At 41.5% G+C, this 21,771-nt stretch overlaps 1 protein-coding gene and 1 long non-coding RNA gene across 9 annotated transcripts in view; one reads left to right on the top strand and one right to left on the bottom strand.

Moving 5' to 3' along the window:
• Nucleotides 1-245: 245 nt before the first annotated feature.
• LOC119566111 lies at nt 246-14,334 on the bottom strand. The gene is made up of 4 exons (XR_005225159.2): nt 14,037-14,334; nt 13,794-13,922; nt 11,476-11,545; nt 246-3,427 (listed from the first exon to the last, which is right to left on the bottom strand). It is a non-coding gene; the product is annotated as an uncharacterized LOC119566111 (long non-coding RNA).
• Nucleotides 5,048-21,771, top strand: part of CBR4 (carbonyl reductase 4) — a 65,361-nt gene continuing 48,637 nt past the window's right edge. The window contains exons 1-6 of one of the 8 annotated variants that reach the window (XM_043545950.1): nt 5,048-5,197; nt 7,388-7,529; nt 8,514-8,631; nt 10,942-11,078; nt 12,502-12,636; nt 19,459-19,977. In XM_043545950.1, coding sequence (XP_043401885.1) covers nt 7,388-7,529; nt 8,514-8,631; nt 10,942-11,078; nt 12,502-12,636; nt 19,459-19,637 — 711 coding nt within the window. In that variant the 5' untranslated portion in view covers nt 5,048-5,197 and the 3' untranslated portion in view covers nt 19,638-19,977. Of the gene's footprint in view, nt 5,249-5,270; nt 6,122-7,387; nt 7,530-8,510; nt 8,632-10,941; nt 11,079-12,501; nt 12,637-19,458; nt 19,978-21,771 lie in introns of those variants that run through there. The other 7 variants (XM_027829330.3, XM_027829334.3, XR_005225158.2 and 4 more) reach the window with 7 other exon arrangements.

Genomic DNA, 21,771 nt, shown 5'->3' with positions numbered 1-21,771 from the left:
CTTCATTTCACCTTTACCAGTACACCTTACCTCCCACTGAGTGGACAAATTTGTGTGGTCTCCATACTCAGTCACGTCTAGGCCACTCTGCTGAGGTTGTGAGTTAATGCCAGTTGTAGTGTGGAAAGAAGTAGATGGAACCTATTATATTTGACACAGGCCCCCAACTTGCTTTGTTTCTTTGGTGTAAAAGGCCTCTCCTGGAAGCTGTTCTATAAAATCATGAATGTGTTGATTTACACACTTGTTAAAAATACATTTTATTGTAGAGTGACAAGTAGAAAAAAAAACTGGTGTACAGTTATATGGTTATAGTTGTGTTTATAATTGTGAATACCATATTCAATGGGAAGTAATACAGATTTGGACAGCCAAGGGAAACACAATAGACCAGTGAAGAACAATAGGATGGTAGTTTGGTCACCTAAGTAACTGAATCTGTGTGGGTGAGGAAAGTTAGCCACATTGCAAAATACTACTATTTTTTTAATGATTATTACATCCCATACTTCACAGCAACAGTTGCCCAAAGTGAGAAAAGAGGAATTAAGTCATTAGACTACCACAGGAGATCTGAAGTATCTGATCTGAGGGACTTTAGGTATTCCAATACTAGTGGCCCATAACTAATGATTAAAAGGTTATATTACTTTGTTCTGATTTGCATTTGATGCTTTTCAGTACATTAAATACCTTCAACTGCTTTGGTGAGTTGCAGTATGCTTAATCATTTTTTCTATAAACTTAAATAGCTTTTTCTCAAAAACAATGACTGTTTCACATAATGGGCTGAAATTGTTCAAAAAACTGCAGTTTCTAGCACAGACTGTTTGGAGTGCCTGTATGCAGTAGGTTTGAGTAGAGACAATTAGATAATTTTACTTTTATCTTGTAAATTGTCAACAAGTCCCAAATGTGTCTATACACCATTATATAGAGAACCATATGTGATTAATTTGCTCGTAATTCTGCAGTCATAGTAAACCAGACATAGAAACAGCCAATGTTGTAATAGTTGCTATAGTTTTATTCATTAGGGATAGAAAAGATCTATTAGATCGAGTTCATATATCAGTCAGAGTAGGACACAGTCCCACAGGGAGAAGTTGTATCAAATATTAAACTGATTCTTCACTTCAACACAGTCAGTTCATCCTTTACAAAATTAGGAAATAACTAGGGGTAAACTCACTCAGATTCATTGCTTGTGTATGCTTTTGGCCATGTGCTTAAAACATGTAAAAATAAATCATTGAAAGAAAGGTTAACATAACTTTTGCAAACATCTGGTGGTTCTGTGGCTAATAAGTGATCTCTGATTACACATCTAAGTTTTAAATAAGCATTTACTAGACAAGAGCTGAACACAATCTTGTCTGAACCATGGGAAAGAATGTTTTGCATTGTCACTTTGTTCACTACATGACGCAGTTTAAAATGTTTAAAAAATGCAGAGAATTTCCTACTTTTGTGTCAGAGTTCCAATGTGTACAGGGAAGACCAACTTTTTATTACTTTCTTAAAGCATTATGTTATGCTGCCTTTCTTGATGAGGGAGCGTCAGACTATTATTAAGCCCTAGTTTATTATGTCACATGAATTCTGGTCTGTTGCTCTACTCATACCATGTCATGGAACCTAGAATTATTGTGTCTTTAGTCCACCAGCTTTAGCTAATTAGCTATATCCCTTTTCATTGGAGAATGATTGATTCTCTTCCCCCCCCCCCCCCGACCCCCAGTGCCATTTTGCTGCTGTCTATTTAACCTGAACAAAATGTCCACATTTTCCCCTTTGTGAACTCTCACTTCTGTAATACAAAAGAGAGTCTGTGCTAAAGACTATTTTGAGACCAAATGTCAACTCTCTAGTTATAAGTTATAGCTGGTTAATGGTGTGTCTGGAACCCCAAATACATCTTTCCCTATCATATATAAAGATTGGCCCATTGAAAATTATTTATGTTAAAATTGATAACTTCACTCTCAACTCTAATCCTGGAGCTCTTAGAAACTGTCTGAAATCCTGATTACTGAGATTTACAGCAGAAGGTCAGAACCTCACATACCACATTTCCCCTGAGCTGATAACTCTTCTGAAATTACTATTGATATAATTGTTGTACTCCGAATAATTTTTATTAGCCCAAACAATTATGAAAAGTGTCCTGCACATAAACAGATACTAATCTCTAAACTTTAATTTAAGCCACATTTCGGATAGGGTTGCCAAACCTCCAGGATTGTCCTGGAGTCTCCAGGAATTAAAGATTAATCTTTAATTAAAGATTCTCATGCAATGGAAGCTCCAGGAAAAATCCAACTAAAATTGGCAACCTTAATTTGAGACTAAAACATAAAAGAAAACAAAACTATGTAGTAGAGCAAAGGTGGGCAAACTTTTTGGCCTGAGGGCCACATCTGGGTATGGAAATTGGGGAGACTCTGGTTTAATTCCTTGGCTATTATGTACACAAATTTCAATGTATCACTGCCAAATTAATCAGGTCTGGTCTACACTTATAAATTAGCTTGACGTAGCTATGTCACTCAGGGCTGTGAAAAATTTCATGCCCTGAGCATCATAAGAACATAAGAATAACCCTACTGGGTCAGACCAAAGGTCCATCTAGCCCAGTATCCTGTCTTCTGACAGGGGCTAGTGCCAGGTGCCCCAGACGGAATGAACAGAACAGGTAATAATCAAGCGATCCATCCCTGTTGCTCATTCCCAGCTTCTGGAAAACAGAGGCTAGGTACACCATGTCTGCCCATCTTGGCTAATAGTCATTGATGGACCTATCCTCCATGAATTTATCTAGTTCTTTTTTAAACCCTGTTATGGTCTTGGCCTTCACAACATCCTCTGGCAAGGAGTTCCACAGGTTGACTCTGCATTGTGTGAAGAAATGTTTCCTTTTGTTTTAAACCTGCTGCCTATTAATTTCATTTGGTGACCCCTAGTTCTTGTTTACTACTTCTCATAATACACTTCCTTATCTACTTTCTCTACACCAGTCATGATTTTATAGACCTCAATCATATCTCCTCTTAGCCATCTCTTTTTCAAGCTGAAAAGTCCCAGTCTTATTAATCTCTCCTCATATGGAAGCCATTCTTTACCCCTAATCATTTTTTGTTTCCCTTTTCTGAACCTTTTCCAATTCCAATATGTCTTTTTTGAGATGGGGAGACCACATCTGCACACATCATAGTTAGGTTGACCTAACCCTCGGTGTATATGTGGCTAGGCTGATGGAAGAATTCTTCCGTTGATCTAGCTATCACCTCTTGGAGAGGATTAACTACGTTGATTGGGGGTGCGGGGGGCGATCTCTTCTGTTGATGCAGGAATCATCTGTACTACAGTGGCACAGCTGCAGCACCATAGCTGTGCCTGTGTAGCAGCTGCAGTGTAGACATTCTCTCTGTAGAGGAAAGAAGACCTGGAATCACTCAAAAGATCCTCCAACTGACTACTGAATGGCTAATGAGCTGTGTTGTCCCACTCAGTATTATATCATATATGATAAAGGGCTGGTCTTCTACACTTATTGGCATAACATGTCAGAAGTATGTGGGGGGGTGGTTTTTTTAATATATATAATTATGCTAGTAAAAGCCCTCATCTAGATGCAGTTATACTGATATAAATACCTTATCTTTGTGTACACTGAGGTGGACAGAATACCATTTTAATTACGCCAGCATGGTTACAGTGTAAGTGTAGAGACAAGCTGATAGATCCATGGGGAAAGGGGAAATATACTATTAAGAAGAAAAAGGAGAAAAGGAAAAAAAAAAAAGATTCTTAGGTATCCACTAGGGGTATGCTAAAAAGAAAATAGAGTGCAGCCATTTTCAATGTAAAGGTGATGTGATGTAAGATAAGTTCTCAGTATACTTACATTCCAAATCATTTCTGACAACAAATTCTTCGGGACAGGAGCAGGGTTAGGTTAAAAAGTGCAGTGTTAAAATAGTTGATAGGTTCATTGTAAATTACTGCTTCAAAGTGTAAAACTGAGATTTCAGTTCAAAATCCTAAAACCTATGAACTAAGATAGAAAGCAAGATTGTCTGGTTGCGGAGGATGAGAGAAAGGTATATGCTGCATGGCACCTAAGTAATAGCTGCATGTCTGGGGACAGGGCATGCAGGGGTGACTGGAAGGTGTGCCTGCAGCATTGTCAAAGGAAAGCATTCAAAATTTATTAATTGGCTTAAAATAATGAGATTTTAAAAAATTGATTCATTTATTGCGTGTGTGTTTTTAGCAACTGTGAGGACTAGAATTTACTTAATGTTGGCAACTGTTGTGATTTCACCATTTCATGATATGTGGTGTTTTTCTTCGAGGCTTGGCTCCTGGAAGCAATGGACTAGGGGAGAAACTCAGCTTTTGTTTAAAAATGAATTTCTGGTCCTCACAGTTGTAGAGAAAAGCCTGAGAACATGACATGAGTGCACTCAAAAGGCTCAGTAACCAGAAGACAAATAAAAATCACCTAAAATGTAGTAGTAACAAAAATTCTTTTAAAAAATCACTCATGCCTTTGAGGGGCCTGACCGATACATTGCTTGAGGTTAGCATTACTACTTTTTGTTTAAAATCAAAAAGAGTCTCACACAATAATCGTAGAAATGTAGGGCTTGAGGGGCCATTGAGAGCCCAGAATAACTGCTGTTTTCACAGCTGCATCACAGTATTGACTCGTATTCAGTGTGTAATCCCCTAGAACCACCTGCTGTGACTCCAGGAACCGGGGCTTTATCGCCACCTGATAAAACTGACCAAGCCTGGTGTGTGGGATGGCACTGGGGGCAGTGGCTGGGGCAAGAGGCGTGTTGTCTGATGGGGAAGAGCGGCTGAGGTGAGGCAGCATCTACGTCGAAACCTTTGGGGGGTGGTTAATTGATGGACGATTATTCCTACTCCCACCCAAAGATTCTGTGAGCCCCGCGCAGCAGCAGCCGGAGCTTCACCTGGGCACCCCTTACTACAAGTCCCAGCATGCGCTGCTCCCTAATAATACCGGCAGCTACAGGCGCTCTATCTGCGGCCCGAGCAGTCCGGCCGCATTGCATGCCGGGAGTAGTAGTCTCTGGCAGGAGAGGCGGTCCAGTGCCCACCCGTGGACCACAAGGAAGGAAGGAAGGGGTGCGCGCGCGTTTTTCCAAGTAACAGCGCGAGCGAGGTAGGGGGAGGAACGCAGACGGGTGCCACAGAGCTCGGCGTGGTCCCCATGGTAACCGGCTACTGCTGAATCCCGAATGCCGCTGCGCCACTGTGACAAGCGCCTAAAATAGCGCGAGGCCAAGGGCGCCTGCAGCGGAACTGGGGGAGCGCGAGGCTCCAACGCTGCTTGCTCCGCCCCAGGGAGCCGGTTGCCGCTACTCCAGGCGGGTTCGCCAACTGCTGCTCCCCCCTAGGGGAGGCTGGCGGCAGGCGCAGGCAGAGCTGGAGCTGGGGGACAGCGGGAGCGGGGGCTCGGCCCCGCACGGAGGGGCTGGGTGGGTGAACGCCCGGGGGCGCTGCCTGCCAGATTGGCCGCTCTCTGCTGGGTGGGTCTGCGCCGCTCGCGTGAAGCTCCCGTGCGTGGCGGGAGGCTGCGCTACAGTCTCCTGGAGCCGAGGCTGAAAGCGACTCCTGGGAGCTGTCCGAGCTCCTCTGGGTGTTCGCCGTTCCGGGCCGGGCCCCCGTCGTGTTCTCCCCACGCTGCCCCTGCAGGGCGGCTCTGCGCATGGAGGCCTGCAAGCCTGGGGGCCTACTTGCCGGAGGAGTTAACAGTCCCGTTCATTCCCAGAGCTGTGAAACTCGGAAGAGCAAGTCACACCGCGCGGGCGTGGGAGAACAGTGATGTGGAAACATCATTGGAAGGAGAAAAGGCGTGGCTGGGACTTTGTTGTGTCCTGGGAGTGAAATGGTGTATAGCAGCTGCTGCATCCAGCGTCCGTGTCTGAGCAGATATTAGAGCTGTTCAAACTTTGACCAGAAGCCAAAATGGCCCCAGCAGCCCCAGTGGTAGAAAAGGTGCAAGACCCAGCCCCTTCACTAGACTCAGTACCAGTACAAGGATAGATTTTTCTCCCTAGGACCCAGTCCATCAGGCCTTTTTCATGTGAGTAGTTCCATAATGGCCAGAGTTGGTAAAGCATTTTGAAATCCTTTGATAAAAGGTGCTGTGGTATAAAACAAATGTCTGGAAAGATGAGGGTTCTGTAGTGTCTCAAAGGTGAGAATACTGACCTTGTCCTTGTGGTAAAAGACACAGTGCAGTGATTCAATAAGGGGGAATGACCCTATAAAATCTTATTGATTCACTTCTGGGCTACTCTCTGTTGAAACTGCCAGTTGTGATGGTCCTTTGTGGACCGATGATTTATTCTGACTTTTATTTTTCTTAAAGGGCATTATCAGATATTTAGAAATCTCCCAACAGATTGTATAAAACTGCTAAAAGGAGTCTGTGTAGTTCCAGAATATTTTCATGTTAAAAACCTATGTTCATAATTTCCCCTGACATAACATGGCAGTTAACTGAAAAGATACCTTTTGGCATTCTTTCCATAACCAGCAGAAAAGAAACGAGGCCTCTTTTCTACCCTCATCTCTCCCACAGGAAGCAACGTTATAATGGCAAAGTGACAAATTTCTAGAGCCCTTATTCTGCCTTTACTAAGGTGCAAGGTTTTGGCCTGAAGTTAGGTACATACCTGCTCAAGCATCATTTCAACTCATTAAACAAGCTTTTTATTATTTAAAAGCAGAAGCAATGAACAAAATACTATTCGGTTAGTGGCAATGTAAACACAGTAAGTGTTACTAATAAAAATAGTGTATGTTATGGTTCATAGAGATACTTGGGATGAGTTTTGTGGCCATGGTCAAAAGACTGAGTGGCTTTAATATCAGAAGTGTTAATACAGTAATCACATTTCGTTCTTGAGTTGGCTTTGAAAAGACTGAATTTTATAAGCACTGACTTGAGCAGGTATACAATGATCTTTACAATTATATTGCTTGCAAACTTTGTCACACTCTTAAAATAATAGTTAAATTATGGTTAGTGATTATCTTACTGCAAAATTGAAGATTATCTGTAATTCAAAAATTTTAGTACACTTGTTTCTCACCTGAAGATATTCCACCTTAACACATAGCTAATAATGTTTAGTTCAGCTGTTTTTGTTAAAGTTTAAATATAAACAATAAACTATGAATACAGTAAGACTGAAACAACCTGATACAACAGAGTGCTGTATTCTCATTGACTTCAGTGGGAATGGAAGATAATTGGCACCATAGAGGATCAGGTACTAAAATATTTGGTGCCAGTCACTGTTGATTGTAGACTTATTTGCTGTTTGTGAATTATTCTTTGGAGATGCCCAAAGTTTGTGCCATTTTTGGAGGATCCCGAGGAATTGGAAAAGCTGTTGCACAACTGCTGGCATGGAAAGGATACCGCTTGGCTATTATTGCTAGAAATCTGGAAGTAGCTCAAACTACTGTGAATCACCTTGGGGGTATGTATATTGCTTTGTTACTGTTTATTCATGACTGTCCACTGTTTAGGTAACTGGTAAGAGTAATACAGTAATATATCTAAACTGAGCATTTTCCCAAATGCAGGTGAAAGTAAAAGGCAGAGCATCTATTTGAGAATTAAGCCAAATATAGCAAAGCAGATGGAGGATGTACTATCTGACATAGTGTGAATAATGGCCTGGGCCAGTTCTCATGATTGTCCATAGAAAAATTCTCATTAACTTCACTGGGAGCAAGATGGCCTATTTTGTTTTTAAATTTGTGTAGTTTCAAAATGAATGTCCAGTGAATTTTGTGTATTAATTATAAAGTGCATTTAAACTATTTTTGAGTATAGTAGTGTGCACTGCTGTTTTGAAATTTAAGCCATGAAATCTCGGGCCTGACACTGGCAGGGTTTGTGGTAACTGAAAAAATGGTATTTGCAGATAGGAAAAGTGTGTAAATTCCAAACAGCATTTAAGAACCATCTATTCTTCTGGAATTTTACAGTTATAATATTTTATAACTATAATATTCTGCATTTAAGAGCAGTTCATACAGCACTTTACTTTTTTCCCAAATATATAATCTTCATAACACTCCTACCAGGAAGGTAAGTAAGTAATTGTTACAGACACCCTTTTACAGATGGGGTAACCCGAGATTAAGGCAGTTGTCCACGGTCATGTGAGTTGGTGACAGAAATGGCATTAAAACTTGGCAATTCTTGGCTTCCAGCCAACCGAGACCTCAAACTGCTCTAGACCACATTGATTCGAAACTTGAAAAGGGCCAAAAAATACAAAACACAATGAAGTGTCGTAACTAATCTGCAGACTTCCTGAAACTTGTCCTCATTTAACTCTCCTTTGAGGTGGAGCAGATTTCTTAAGTTAGAACTAGTTCAACATCTGTTTTTACTATTATTTTGCTATTTATATTTACTGTTAGCCTAATGCAACTTCATTTCAATACAGCAGGTCATATGGCACTTAGCTGTGATGTAGCCATGGAACAAGATGTCCAAAATACACTTGAGGAGGTGGAGAAGAATTTAGGTCATGTTAATTACTTGGTTAATGCTGCTGGAGTCAACAGGTTAGTTTTATGTTATAAGTAAGAGTAGGCCATGCATTCTTGTTGAAAGGTACTAAATATACTAACGCCTGTCTACACTGGGGGGGGCGGGGGTCAACCGAAGATATGCAGCTTCAGCTACGAGAATAGCGTCGCTGAAGTCAACATGTCTTAGGTCGACTTACCACGCATGCTCACGGCACAGGGTTGACTGCCGCTGCTCCCCCATCGACTCCGCTTCTGTGCTCCACCATGGAGAGAGACGGGAGTCAACGGCAGAGCAATTGGGGATTGATCGATCACTACCCACCAATCCAGCGGGTAGTGTAGACGTACCCTAAGAGAGTAACTGCAAAATTAAACACATCGGTAATGGCTCTAAAAATAAATTGAAATGTATCTGAAGACTCTGTATTGTGGTAGTGTTGTTGTAGCCAGAACAACAGATGCAAAACTTGTAGACATAATTACTGCTATGATGATCAACATCCTCCGCAACACATTTTTCAAGATCCATGGGTCTTGTACATGCACTAAATATCCCAGTAACAACTGTGGGTGTGAAATAAGACAATCACTATGCTCTCAAATGAACTGTCACAGAAAAATGAAAAGACAAAAACGCCTTATCACCTGTGAGTGAAAAATTTTCACCAGGCGATTACTCTAGGTATGACCACTCAGTTCTCATTCTCCAAGGAAACCTGCATAACACTTTCAAAAAATGAGCCTGGGAGCATAAATTCATAACTTTGCTAGACACCAAAAAACAGACTGAATAAAGACACTGGATCTATGGCTTATTACAAGAATCTGTAACCCTTCCCTCCCCCGCATGACTTGAGAGGTGCCAGCAGTGCAAGTAGGCCGGTATGCTGAACCAGCAAGCCATTTATAGCCGGTATGGCATACCGGAAAGACACTGCAGCAGCCTTGTCAGAGGAGAGGGCTGGGGGTTCCGCTCATATCCCTGCTGGGAGGGGCAGTGGGGAAAGGAGCAGAATGCTGGCAGTTCCTCCAGTGGCTGTACCGCCCCTAGCCTCGCCCACCCAGCCCTGTCTCTGGCAGGGCTGCTGCTGTAGTACAAGGAAGGATGGAGATACAGCTCCGGTGCTGGGAGTTCTGCTCCTTTCTCCACTGCTACCCCTGCTGGGAGGGGCAGCGGGGAACGGAGCAGAACTCTGGCAGCTCCCCGGCCGCTGTACCACCGGCCCCCACAGCCCTGTCTCCGGCACAGCAGGAGGAGTACAGAGCACACCCCCCCCCCCCCCCGGCCCCAGGTAATATGGGATGGATGTAGGGAGGGGACGGGGAGAGCGTGGGTGCCCTGGGCTGGGGGTGGGGCAGTGAGGAGTCACATGGAGGGTCGCATGGGGTGGTCATTTGCCCCCCTTAGTTGGTGCCCCCCCTGTACTGGTAAGACATGGATTTTACATGCACCACTTGGAGGTGCTAAGGGGCTATTTCTCCTTGAATAGTCCCTTGAAAAATGTGGTGTTTAGCATAAATAGTTAATATGTTCCACCTTGTGTTTTGGCTGTTACACTAAGGATATGTCTACACTGCAATTAAATACCTGCAGGTGTCCTGTGGGTTTGTTTGTTTTTGTTTTGTTTTGAATACACATTAGGGCTTGGTCTGGAGCCTGAGCTTTAGGACCCTCCCTAGGGTCCCAGCGCTCGGGCTCCAGCTATACCACGATTTTATGGCCTTGCGAGCCTGAGTCAGCTGACATGGGCCAGCTGTGGGTGTCTAATTGCAGTGAGGACATACCCTCCAAGTCCATTTTCCAGACCTGAAGAATAGCTCTGTGTAAGTTCGAAAGCTTGTCTCTCTTCAACAGAAGTTAGTCCAATAAAAGATATTACTTCACTCTCCTTGTCTTTCTGTTGTACTCACAGATATAAACTCCAGTACAAATATATATAAATATATTACAAGTGGTCAAATGTATTAGCTCAGAGGACTGTCAAACACTGTCAGTCCTCTGAGCTAATACATTTGACTGCTTGTAATATATTTATATATATTTGTACTGGAGTTTATATCTGTGAGTACAACAGAAAGACAAGGAGAGTGAAGTAATATCTTTTATTGGACTAACTTCTGTTGAATACATTTGACCGCTTGTAATATACTATCAGCAAAATGGCTGATGCGGGCCTTATGTCTTATTACTGTGCATAATTTTTCAGTGTTATCAAGAACAGCGCTAGTGCATGTAGGGTCAAATTCTTCCCTGGTGGAACTTTATTCTGGGCAATGAAATTTGACCAGTGATGACTTAAACCAGTTTTTCAGGGTTTTTGTTTTTTGGGGCTTTTTTGACAGGGATGGCTTGTTGCTGAGAACCACATCTGAAGATATGGTATCCCAAATTAACACTAACCTTCTGGGGACAATGTTGACATGCAAAGCTGCTGTAAGGCGTATGCTTCAACAGCAAGGAGGTGCTATTGTTAACATAGGTGAGTATCCACCTTAGGCAAGTTGAAGGTGGTTAATTATATTTAAATGACTTTCTTAGACACAGTCTTAGAAATTTCATGTTAAAAGGTTTACCTCTAAAAACATGTAGTAAGAATCCAAAATTGAAACAATTGTAGGAAATACATAATGTCCTGGAATTAATATTTTACCATTGGGTCCAGTTACTTGTAGAGGGGCATAATCAAATAATAAAAAAATTCTCCACACTTCATTTTGAAAATATTCTGCCTATTATTGTTATGCTCCAAACCTGGAATGAGCTTCAAATGATTAGACCTCTGTGCCCATTTGAAGCTAACTGCAAGATGAAAACCAAAGATTCCTACAACTGAAAAATAAGATATTTCCCCCCTCTATTTTCCCCAGTATATTTACCTGTCACTATTCATAGCATTTGGTGTAAAGTTAGTTTGCTTGTTGCCTCTGGAGAGTCTGATAGATTTCTCTGTTTGTGAAAGACAGTAATATGTTAAAGAATTAGGAAAATGTGGTGAGTTCTTTTTTTTTAATAACCATAACAATTGGGAAGAGGATTCAAAGGCAAGTGTGATATTTAATGTTAGTTTTAATTTTAAAAAAAGACAAGATTACAGATTTACAGTGCCCCTTTAAAGCAATCCAGAAGTAACACACACTATGAAAGGCTGAAGGAGTATTATGTTTTTTCATTTACGATGAATTTTGTGTGTGTGGTTAGTTTTTTTTTTATTCCTAGTTCTGCAGACCCTTACACATTCAAGTAACTTTTTATGCACGTGTGTTTTCTCATTAAACTCATTGAGTCACTATTTTCTTAGCCTTTCTTTTGTGAACACATTGTTCTTTTTCAAACTTTTTCAGCAACCTCTGAATGTAAACACAGCTCATGTCAGTGGTAAATAAAGTCCTTCTAAAACCTTTAGTCTGCATTTCATCATGCTTTTATAATCTTCCTGCAACTTCTGCCAATTATTGCAAGTGTTTCTCTATTTTGATTTTAATTAACAATAAGGCATGGCTTTTTTTTCTCTCTAGGAGGGTATTATTCAGGGAGCTTTGCCACACACTTACTATAATTTTCTCTTGCATATTTGTACGAACTGTACATAGATAGCTAAGAGGTTTGCTGTCAGTGATAAGTTAATATGCAGGAAGCAATTTTATTTTCATTACTTTATTTGTAATCTTAACTGTCTCTCCAATAGTTAGAACTCAAATTTTCCCTTGAATACATGCCTAACTTGCAAATGGGGACTCTACATGCATATCAAGCTCTAATAATTGCTGTTATTTAAAAGGATGGTGATTAAAAGTTCTGACTTTACAGAACTTTATCTTTTTACAATAGCCACAACATTGCTATTGTAAAAGATTAAATTTAGCCTGTCATTTGGCCTCTGTTTGCTCTTTTGTTTGTTTTAGGAAGTATTGTTGGACTCAAGGGCAATTCTGGTCAGAGTGTGTACAGTGCCAGCAAAGCAGGGTTAGTTGGATTTTCACGCTCTCTTGCTAAAGAAGTAGCAAGAAAGAAAATTCGAGTCAACATGGTTGCTCCAGGTTAGTTCATGATTAAGATACTAAATCTCTGTACGTTTTTTGTGATTACTTCAGTTATAGATCAGCAGGGTTGGAACAAAGAAGCGCTTACTATTTGCTTATTGTACTCTGAAAGTAAGAAACTTTCTATCAGTGTATTTTTATAGATAAACACTGCTAAGTAGCAGGTTTTAGGCTAGTTTCCAAACAGAATGGTAATCTTTTATTTAAAAGTTTTTTTTAGACAAAAAATTTTGTCTATCTTCTTACTCGGCCCATTTTTACATATGAATGTGCTTAAGGGAATAAATGTGTGTTCCTTCTTGAGTATTTATTTTAATTTTGTTTGCTTATCCTTTACTTCTGTGAACTAACCCAGTGTAGAAAAGGAAATTTAAGAAATGCTGCGTGAGGAGGAATTTCTCTTTTATAGGAGATTCCTTTCTATATCTGCATTGTCCTTAATGTTTCAGACTCTTAGTACACAAAAGAAAATGGATAAGAGAGGGCATGTTGTACTATTTCCTAATGGGACTGATCTTTCAGTTTCTTAAAGGGACATATAGTTGTATGGGGCAGAAAGGGGTAATTTTAAATTGTTGGATGCCAAGTAATTGTATTATTATAAATTACTAAAAATGTTTAGAGAAACTAGAAATAGTAAGCCAATTCTTACTAATTGTTTCTCTTATTGCCAATTCCAAGATGGGATTCTTTACATACTTTTGGGTACACCATAACTGAGATCAAGCAAAATAATCAAGTTATTGACCATGGCTATTTTGTTAAAGAAAGGAATAGAAAACCTTAAACAAAGCAAGACAAGTGACAGAACCCAACTAATAAACCTGTTACAGAACAGACTGTAATGGAAGTATGCCTCTCTCTGGAGAGCTTTTAGCAGAGATTACGTTTCTGAGAGTGGACTTGCCTTTGGTGTGGCACTTTTTTCTCTTTGTAAATTGAAACGAAGGCCATATTTCCCAAAATTAGTATGAAACCAGACTTAGTCTATCCTTAGAGAACAAAGAATGTTTGTATTCTTTGCAAAATAATTTCAAAAGCAGGTAGATCCTGTTTGGTATATATCATTGATAACCAAAACATACTATAATTGGGCAGAGTAAGCAATTTTTACAAAATTCCATGAAATCCAAGAAAATATTTAAATCACTTACTTAGAAGAAGCCATTTAAGGGGCTGTCTTGAGACTGGCCAGTTAAGAATCTTATATCCAATTCAATTCCACTGTTTCTCTATTTACTGATGTTTAGCCCCATTTCTTCTCCAAGAATATACAGTTTAACCTTTTGGTGAATAACAAGAGAAACTATTAATATTTGAAGTTATTGCATTTCACTATTCCAATAAAATAATTAGTTTTAAATCTAATCCTTTAACAGTGTCTTAGTTTATCTCACCATTGTTAAAATCTTGAGGCTGTTTTCTTAGGTTGGTTTCTTTTTGAGTCTTCTGTGTTTTATCGTTGCTGTGGCACCTTGCTTGTAGATGTGGACTGGGTGAATTGTGTAGTGCTTGCTGTTTTTAAGCAGCGTAGAGAGGATGTGTGTGAGGGGTTCTCATTTCAGAGGGTTTTTTTTTTTATACTTTTCCTGTTTCCATGAAATTATAGGACAGTAAGCCTCTTTCAGACATGTTTAGATTCAAAGTTTGTTGCTGTCTCTCTTTCATTGGCACCTTGCTTGCAGGGTTAGATTAGGTGACACCTTTTATCTCCTGAATATGCAGTCTGGTTAATGAATATGCAACGTTTCTCTAAGTGCCTTTGTTCTTCACATCAGCCACACTATCAGAGGCTTGTTCACCTGCACATCTACCAATGTGATATATGCCATCGTGTGCCAGCAGTGCCCCTCTGCCATGTACATTGGCCAAACCGGACAGTCTCTACGTAAAAGAATATATGGACACAAATCAGACGTCAAGAATTATAACATTCAAAAACCAGTCGGAGAACACTTCAATCTCCCTGGTCACTCAATTACAAACCTAAAAGTGGCAATACTACAACAAAAAACTTCAAAAACAGACTCCAGCGAGAAACTGTGAATTGGAATTAATTTGCAAACTGGACACCATTAAATTAGGCTTGAATAAAGACTGGGAGTGGATGGATCATTACACAAAGTAAAACTATTTCCCCATGCTTATTCCCCCCTCCCCCCCCACTGTTACTCACACCTCGTCAACTGTTGGAAATGGGCCATCCTGATTATCACTACAAAAGGTTTTTTTTTTCTCCTGCTGATAATATCTCACCTTAACTGATCACTCTCGTTATAGTGGGTATGGCAACACCCATTTTTTCAGTGTGTGTGTGTGTATCTTCCTACTGTATTTTCCACTGCATGCATCCGATGAAGTGGGTTTTAGCCCACGAAAGCTTATCCTCAAATAAATTTGTTAGTCTCTAAGGTGCCACAAATCATTCTTTTTTTGCTGATACAGACTAACACGGCTACCACTCTGAAACCTTTGTTGTTCTTGAATGGCAAAAGCCTCAGATAAATTTAAAAGTTAAAATTAACATTTTTTTTCTTTTTAGTCGGTCCATTTTCTGAAATTTCCAATTTTATTAGTTTGACAGGAAATGAAGTGGTTTTCAAAAAGCCCAAACATTCCTGTCAAGGTGGATTTGATTAAAATCATGATTTAAATTACTAGTCAGGAAGACTCGATTTAATCATGGATTTCTACATAAAAGTGCATTTTTTGTTATAACCTTAATACATATTCTTCACAACTCCGAGAGAGATGTAGGTTTCATTTTCACACTATATATTTTTAAAGTGATTTATTTTGAAAACTTTTCAGGTTAGTTTTACAGCTATATCAGAAAATGAATGATTGTTTGGTTATTTCATTAACCAAAGGTAATTGAAGCAGCAATTTATGAAGTCATTGGGAGGTGAACGATCTCCAGTTCAACAGGTTAATCATTAATATTTGGAGAATTTTCTTGCCATGCTGTATTAGGAGGAGAACATAGAATATCAGGGTTGGAAGGGACCTGAGGAGGTCATCTAGTCCAACCCCCTGCTCAAAGCAGGACCAATCCCCAATCAAATCATCCCAGCCAGGGCTTTGTCAAGCCTGACCTTAAAAACTTCCAAGGAAGGAGATTCTACCACCTCCCTAGATAATGCATTCCAGTGTTTCACCACCCTTCTAGTGAAAAAGTTTTTCCTAATATCCAACCTAAACCTCCCCCACTGCAACTTGAGACCATTACTCCTTGTCCTGTCCTCTTCTACCACTGAGAATAGTCTAGATCCATCCTCTCTGGAACCACCTCTCAGATAGTTGAAAGCAGCTATCAAATCCCCCCTCATTCTTCTCTTCTGCAGACTAAACAATCCCAGTTCCCTCAGCCTCTCCTCATAAGTCATGTGTTCCAGACCCCTAATCATTTTTGTTGCCCTTCGCTGGACTCTCTCCAATTTATCCGCGTCCTTCTTGTAGTGTGGGGCCCAAAACTGGACACAGTACTCCAGATGAGGCCTCACCAATGTCGAATAGAGGGGAACGATCACGTCCCTTGATCTGCTCGCTATGCCCCTACTTATACATCCCAAAATGCCATTGGCCTTCTTGGCAACAAGGGCACACTGCTGACTCATATCCAGCTTCTCGTCCACTGTAACCCCTAGGTCCTTTTCCGCGGAACTGCTGCCTAGCCATTCGGTCCCTAGTCTGTAGCTGTGCATTGGGTTCTTCCGTCCTAAGTGCAGGACCCTGCATTTATCCTTATTGAACCTCATCAGGTTTCTTTTGGTCCAATCCTCCAATTTGTCTAGGTCCCTCTGTATCCTATCCCTGCCCTCCAGCGTATCTACCACTCCTCATCACCAGACAGACACCTCATCACCAGACATCACTCCACATCACCAGACAGACATTTAAATTTTTTATTTAACTAAAACAACAACTTTGTGTATTCTGGATTTTTTTCTTCAACAGCAAACATATAATATTTTAATAAAACAAGCATGAATTTTTGAATTTAGTTAAACATTCAAGTTTTTTAAAATCAGGTTTGTTTTTGTTAAAATTGTTTTTAACTAAAGTAGTTAAATGAAATATTTAAAAATAAATAAATAAATCAACGATGTCAGCCAGGTCAACATGAGAAACTTAAAATTTTGGCTTCTGCCGCCTACTTAATTATTTTGACTTTCATTTTCCTGTTTGTTCGTAATCTGGAAAAGAAAAACAATCTTTCCTGCTTTTTCAGGTCCCAAACGATTTCTCTATTTGGAATGAATTAGTCCAAAGGAAGAAAATATTCTTTCTACGCCGGCAGAAGAAGCTACTGCTTTGAAATGAGAGATTATCACTTCAGCTGTCTCTGAATCCAAGTGTTTAAGTGACTTCCACCAGTTCACTGGTGTGACTTTCTTTAAAACATCATCAGCAAACATATATTTCTTGAATGGTTTACCCTTAGCTCTGAAGTGTATTATAGTTGGCATTATGGAGGGATGATTGCTGGATGTCCATGTCATAGCCAACTCCTCTTCCTCAGCAGTTAAGATTTGACTCTGGTACCGAGTATTGAGAATATTTGCAAGAAAATGAGCTGGAGATATGCTTGTCCCATTTGTTTTTTTAATGCTTGTAATTTAATTCTGTCATTGCATATTTCTCTTTTTAAGATGTCCCTCAGTTCCTTCCAAATTTCAGCGTCAGCAGTAAAACAGCTATTTCCCTGCATTTTGTTCAAGGCTACAGAAATAGGCTTCAGGGTACTCAGCATGTGTTCAGCATTTCTATTAAGCCCAACGTTGAGAACTCTGGCTGTGACAATGCGATCTATTTTTTCACGATTTTGTTCACAAACTGTCATCAGGTTAGGCCAGTTCTTGATATAGTGCTCAAAACAGTCCACTGCTGAGTTCCATCGCATGTCTTGTGGGAGAGTTAGCTTGGTTCCTTCCACTTCTTTCAGAGCAGCTGCTGCAAAGTGGTTGTTACGGAAGTGTTTTGCAATTTCAACAACATTAGCCTTTATTTCTGGAACACTGAAGTTTTTGGCTAAGAGGTGCATCAAATGAGCACTGCAATCGTATGTTAGCTTGAGACTCTCTTCTAAATAATTTCTTCTCATCTTGGATACATTTGCGGCATTGGTCTGTGAACAAGCTGCACACTAGACATTTTGATTTTTTTTCCCACAGTTTGTTATAGCTTTTACTGCTGCTACTTGTGAGTATTCTGCTGTGTGTGCATTTCCTGATGTATCAATTGTTTCTGTAAGGAAGACAGTCCCTTCTTCTGTTGTCACACAAGCACATACAAGAGGATTATTGTGGACATTGCTCCACCCATCAAAACTCAGGTTAACAATTTCACCCTCTAGACCTTATGCACACTGCTCAATTTCTTTTTCATACACTTTATCCAGCAATTTGCCTGCAACATCTGCTCTGTTGTGGAGGTGCAAAATTCATGCCCCTGCAAATTTCTTTGCTTCCCCACAGAAAAATGACTTTCTGACAGGGAAGCAAAGGGAAGCTGCAAGAGCAGTCACTCATTACTCCCTAGCAGTGCAGGTACATCGGAGCAGCCAGCAGAGAGGTAAATCACGGTGGGGCTGGAATTAGCTTCTAGTCCATCTTGGCTGGAGGCAGGAGAGGACGGGACTTATTCCCCTGCAAGGAGTGGCAGGGGCTGTGTCAGACCCACCCCCAGAAACCTCCTCTGCTTCCTGCCCCCATAGCTCCTCCGCTGATGGGGGAGGGGTCACTGTATGGGGAGCTGCTCCCCCATCCACCCAACCCCTGTGCATTCAGATCTCCCATACCCAGACACCCCCGCCAACCTTTACTCCGTACACCTAGAACCTCCCTAGCCCTCCATATCTGAACTCCACTGCAATGAACCTCAACCCCTTGCACCCAGACCCCCTGCCTCTGGACCCTCACTCCTACATCCAGACCACACCCCCCACCCACTGAGCTCCCTGCACTCAAACCCCAACGCTGATGTGCCTCACCTCTCTGCACCACCCTGAGTCCCCACATCCAGACCCTGATGCCACTGAACCTCAACTAGCTGCACCCAGACCCCTCCGCTGTGACCCAACCGCCTTCTCCTGGAAGCCCTCCAAGGAGCCTCTGTGAATCCAGATCCCCCAACATCTAGACCCCCCACTGAGATTGTCCCACACAGAACCCTCTCACCCCACACCTGGATCCCCCCCACACTGAGCCCCTTCGCACTTGGGTCCTGCCTGGTTGAGGCTGCCTGCCCCACATTTGGTGCACCTGGTGCAAAGGGGCAGAGCTCCAGGGATTTTCTGGGGCAGGTCCAGGCCTTGTGTCAGAGTCGGGTGCGGACTCACCGCAGAGTCCGTGTCCCAAGGGTGGGTGGTGATGGGAGAGCTGTGGGGTGATCTCTCACCTTCATGCAGCCAGTGGCATGTGCTCCCCGCAGCCAGTGGCATGTGCTCCCCACAGCCATGCTGGAGCCTCTGCATTTATTTATTGACAAATAAAACTTGCAAAACTTTAAAATATTGTGTGCAGAATTTTATATTTTTTGGTGCAGAATGCCCTCCGGAGTAATAGAGAGAGAGAGAGAGAGTGTGTGTGTGTGTGTGTGCGCGTGTGCACACAAAATGTATTTGCACTGAGATTGGATTGACTCTTAGTGAAATAACTATGATATGTTTTTTCATAAACTTACTTTACATTGGATAAGGATAGGACTCAAGGATCTTATAGAGCCACTATATCATACCAGGATTTCTTACAGACTTCTACAGCTACTCTCATCAAATTCTGCTTACATTTTATGTCACAAACATTTTTTCTCTCTTAGGCTTTGTTCACACAGAGATGACTGCACATTTGAAAGAAGATCAGTTGAAGAAAACTATTCCTCTTGGAAGATTTGGAGAGCCTGATGAAGTTGCACAAGCTGTTGTCTTTCTTCTGGAGTCTCCCTATATTACAGGGCATATTCTAGTTGTAGATGGAGGCTTGCAGCTTCTAATTTAAATGCTGCAACAGTACTTATAAAATGACCTGAATGGAGGAAAAAATAAACTTGGCTGATGAAGATTCTGAGGTGTGTAATCAAGATGATGCTTTCATGAGTGAACACTTTTTAATCAAAACAGTAAAATAATAATGTATAAGTTAAATAGTAAACTCTAGAATGTAAGGTTGTAATGTAATATGTACATTGGTCAGTTAACTAAAGCCTGCATATAGGATGCCAAATGAGGAAATGCATGGTGGATGCATCATAGAACTTTTTTTCATAACTTCTCTGAAGAGGTGGGGAAATGGTAATGATACTGAATCACACATTAAAATTAAATACATTTTTTCTGAATGCCGTTCACATTTTATGTTTTGGGATAGAATGGGAGCATCACTCTGAAGGGTCCTATAGCACAACAAGACTTATAATATTTGTAAGCCTGTTCACTGGTCAGTGGTTGTGGTTGCTTAGTTGACCAAATATTTCAAATGTTTCTTTTCAGAAGAAATGGCATCATGTGTAACGAAATGGTAAACACCTCTGTAGGAGGAAGGTCCTCACCTTTTTGTTTTTATTCTCCTACCAAATATTTCCTAATCAATCCATTTCTGTAGTGCTATCTAATACATGTAAATGGTTTCTTTTATTTCTTGTTTGTAGCTAAGGCAATGGAGCTGGAAGTTTCATAGCTCTCCAGCATAACTGAACTGCCTTCAGGGGATTGAAATAGTGTGCAGTGAAAAGTATTAATCTTGTGTAGAACACAGGTTTCTGAATCCTGTTCTCAAATATGTGTTCAACTCCCATTGAAATCGGTAGCAGTTGTGAGTGCATGTTGAGGTCATTGCTTGGTCACTGGAGTGTCAGATGCCACTTCAGTACAATGTTTCTATGCCAGTATTTTAAATCTGAACTGAAATTAGCAGTATAGCTGTCACCCTTTCCACATTTTCCACAGGGACTTCATTTGACCATGGTGACCTAAGCCCAGAGGTGAGTGGGATACCAGGAGGAAACGCAAGGAGGAGGGTACAGGACGGGAAGCCTCCTGATTCATACTGAGAAAGTAGGGCAATCTGCTAGTTTTCTTAGGTGCATGTGCATGAATGCAAGAAACCTGGGAAACAAGCAGGAAGAATTGGAAGTCCTGGCACAATCAAGGAACTATGGAATTGGAATAACAGAAACTTGGTGGGGCAGTTTATATGACTGGAGCACGGTCATGGATGGGTATAAACTGTTCAGGAAGGACGGGTACGGGAAGAAAGGTAGAGGAGTCGCATTGTATGTAAGAGCGGTATGATTGCTCAGAGCTCCAATTTGAAACTGGAGAAAAGCCTGTTGAGAGTCTTTCGAGGCGAGAGCAACAAGGGTGATGTGTTGGCCGTGTGCTATAGATCACCAGATCAGAAGGATGAGGTAGACGAGGCTTTCTTCGGACAACTAACTGAAGTCTCCAGATCACAGGCCCTGGTTCTAATGGGGGACTTCAGTCACCCTGACGTGCTGAGAGAGCAATACAGCAGTGCACAGAAAATCCAGGAAGTTTTTGAAGAGTGTTGGGGATAACTTCCTGGTGCAAGTGCTGGAGGAACCGACTAGGGGCCATGCTCCTCTTGACCTGCTGCTTACAAACAGGGAAGATTGGTAGGGGAAGTAGAAGGGGGTGGCAACCTAGGCAGCAGTGACCATAAGATGGTTGAGCTCAGGATCCTGACAAAAGGAAGAAAGAAGAGTAGCAAAATACAGACCCTGGACTTCAGAAAAGCAGACTTAGGGCTTGGCTACACTTGCGAGTTACAGCGCAATAAAGGAGCCCTGGGCGCACTAGCTCACTACCCGTCCACACTGTCAAGGCACGTAGAGCGCTCCGACTCCGCGGCTACAGCGCTGCTGGTACTCCACCTCGGCGAGTGGAATAACGTTTGCTGCGCCCTCGCTGGAGCGCTGCGGCGCCAGTGTGAATGAGGTGTTGCTTTACTGCGCTCTGATCAGCTTCCAGAAATGTCCCGTAATCCCCTTAAGTCAAGTGGCCACTCTTGTCATTGTTTGGAATCGGCTGTAGGAATGCGGAAATGCCCTTTGAAAGCTCCGTTTCTGACAGCCAGCTGCTTATCTGCTCCAAGACAAAGCAACCATTAGTGT

Source organism: Chelonia mydas, chromosome 4 (assembly GCF_015237465.2).
Source record: "Chelonia mydas isolate rCheMyd1 chromosome 4, rCheMyd1.pri.v2, whole genome shotgun sequence".
Taxonomy (NCBI): domain Eukaryota; kingdom Metazoa; phylum Chordata; order Testudines; family Cheloniidae; genus Chelonia; species Chelonia mydas.
Note: the sequence above shows the minus strand (reverse complement) of the source record. Positions and strands in the feature narration are given on the sequence as shown.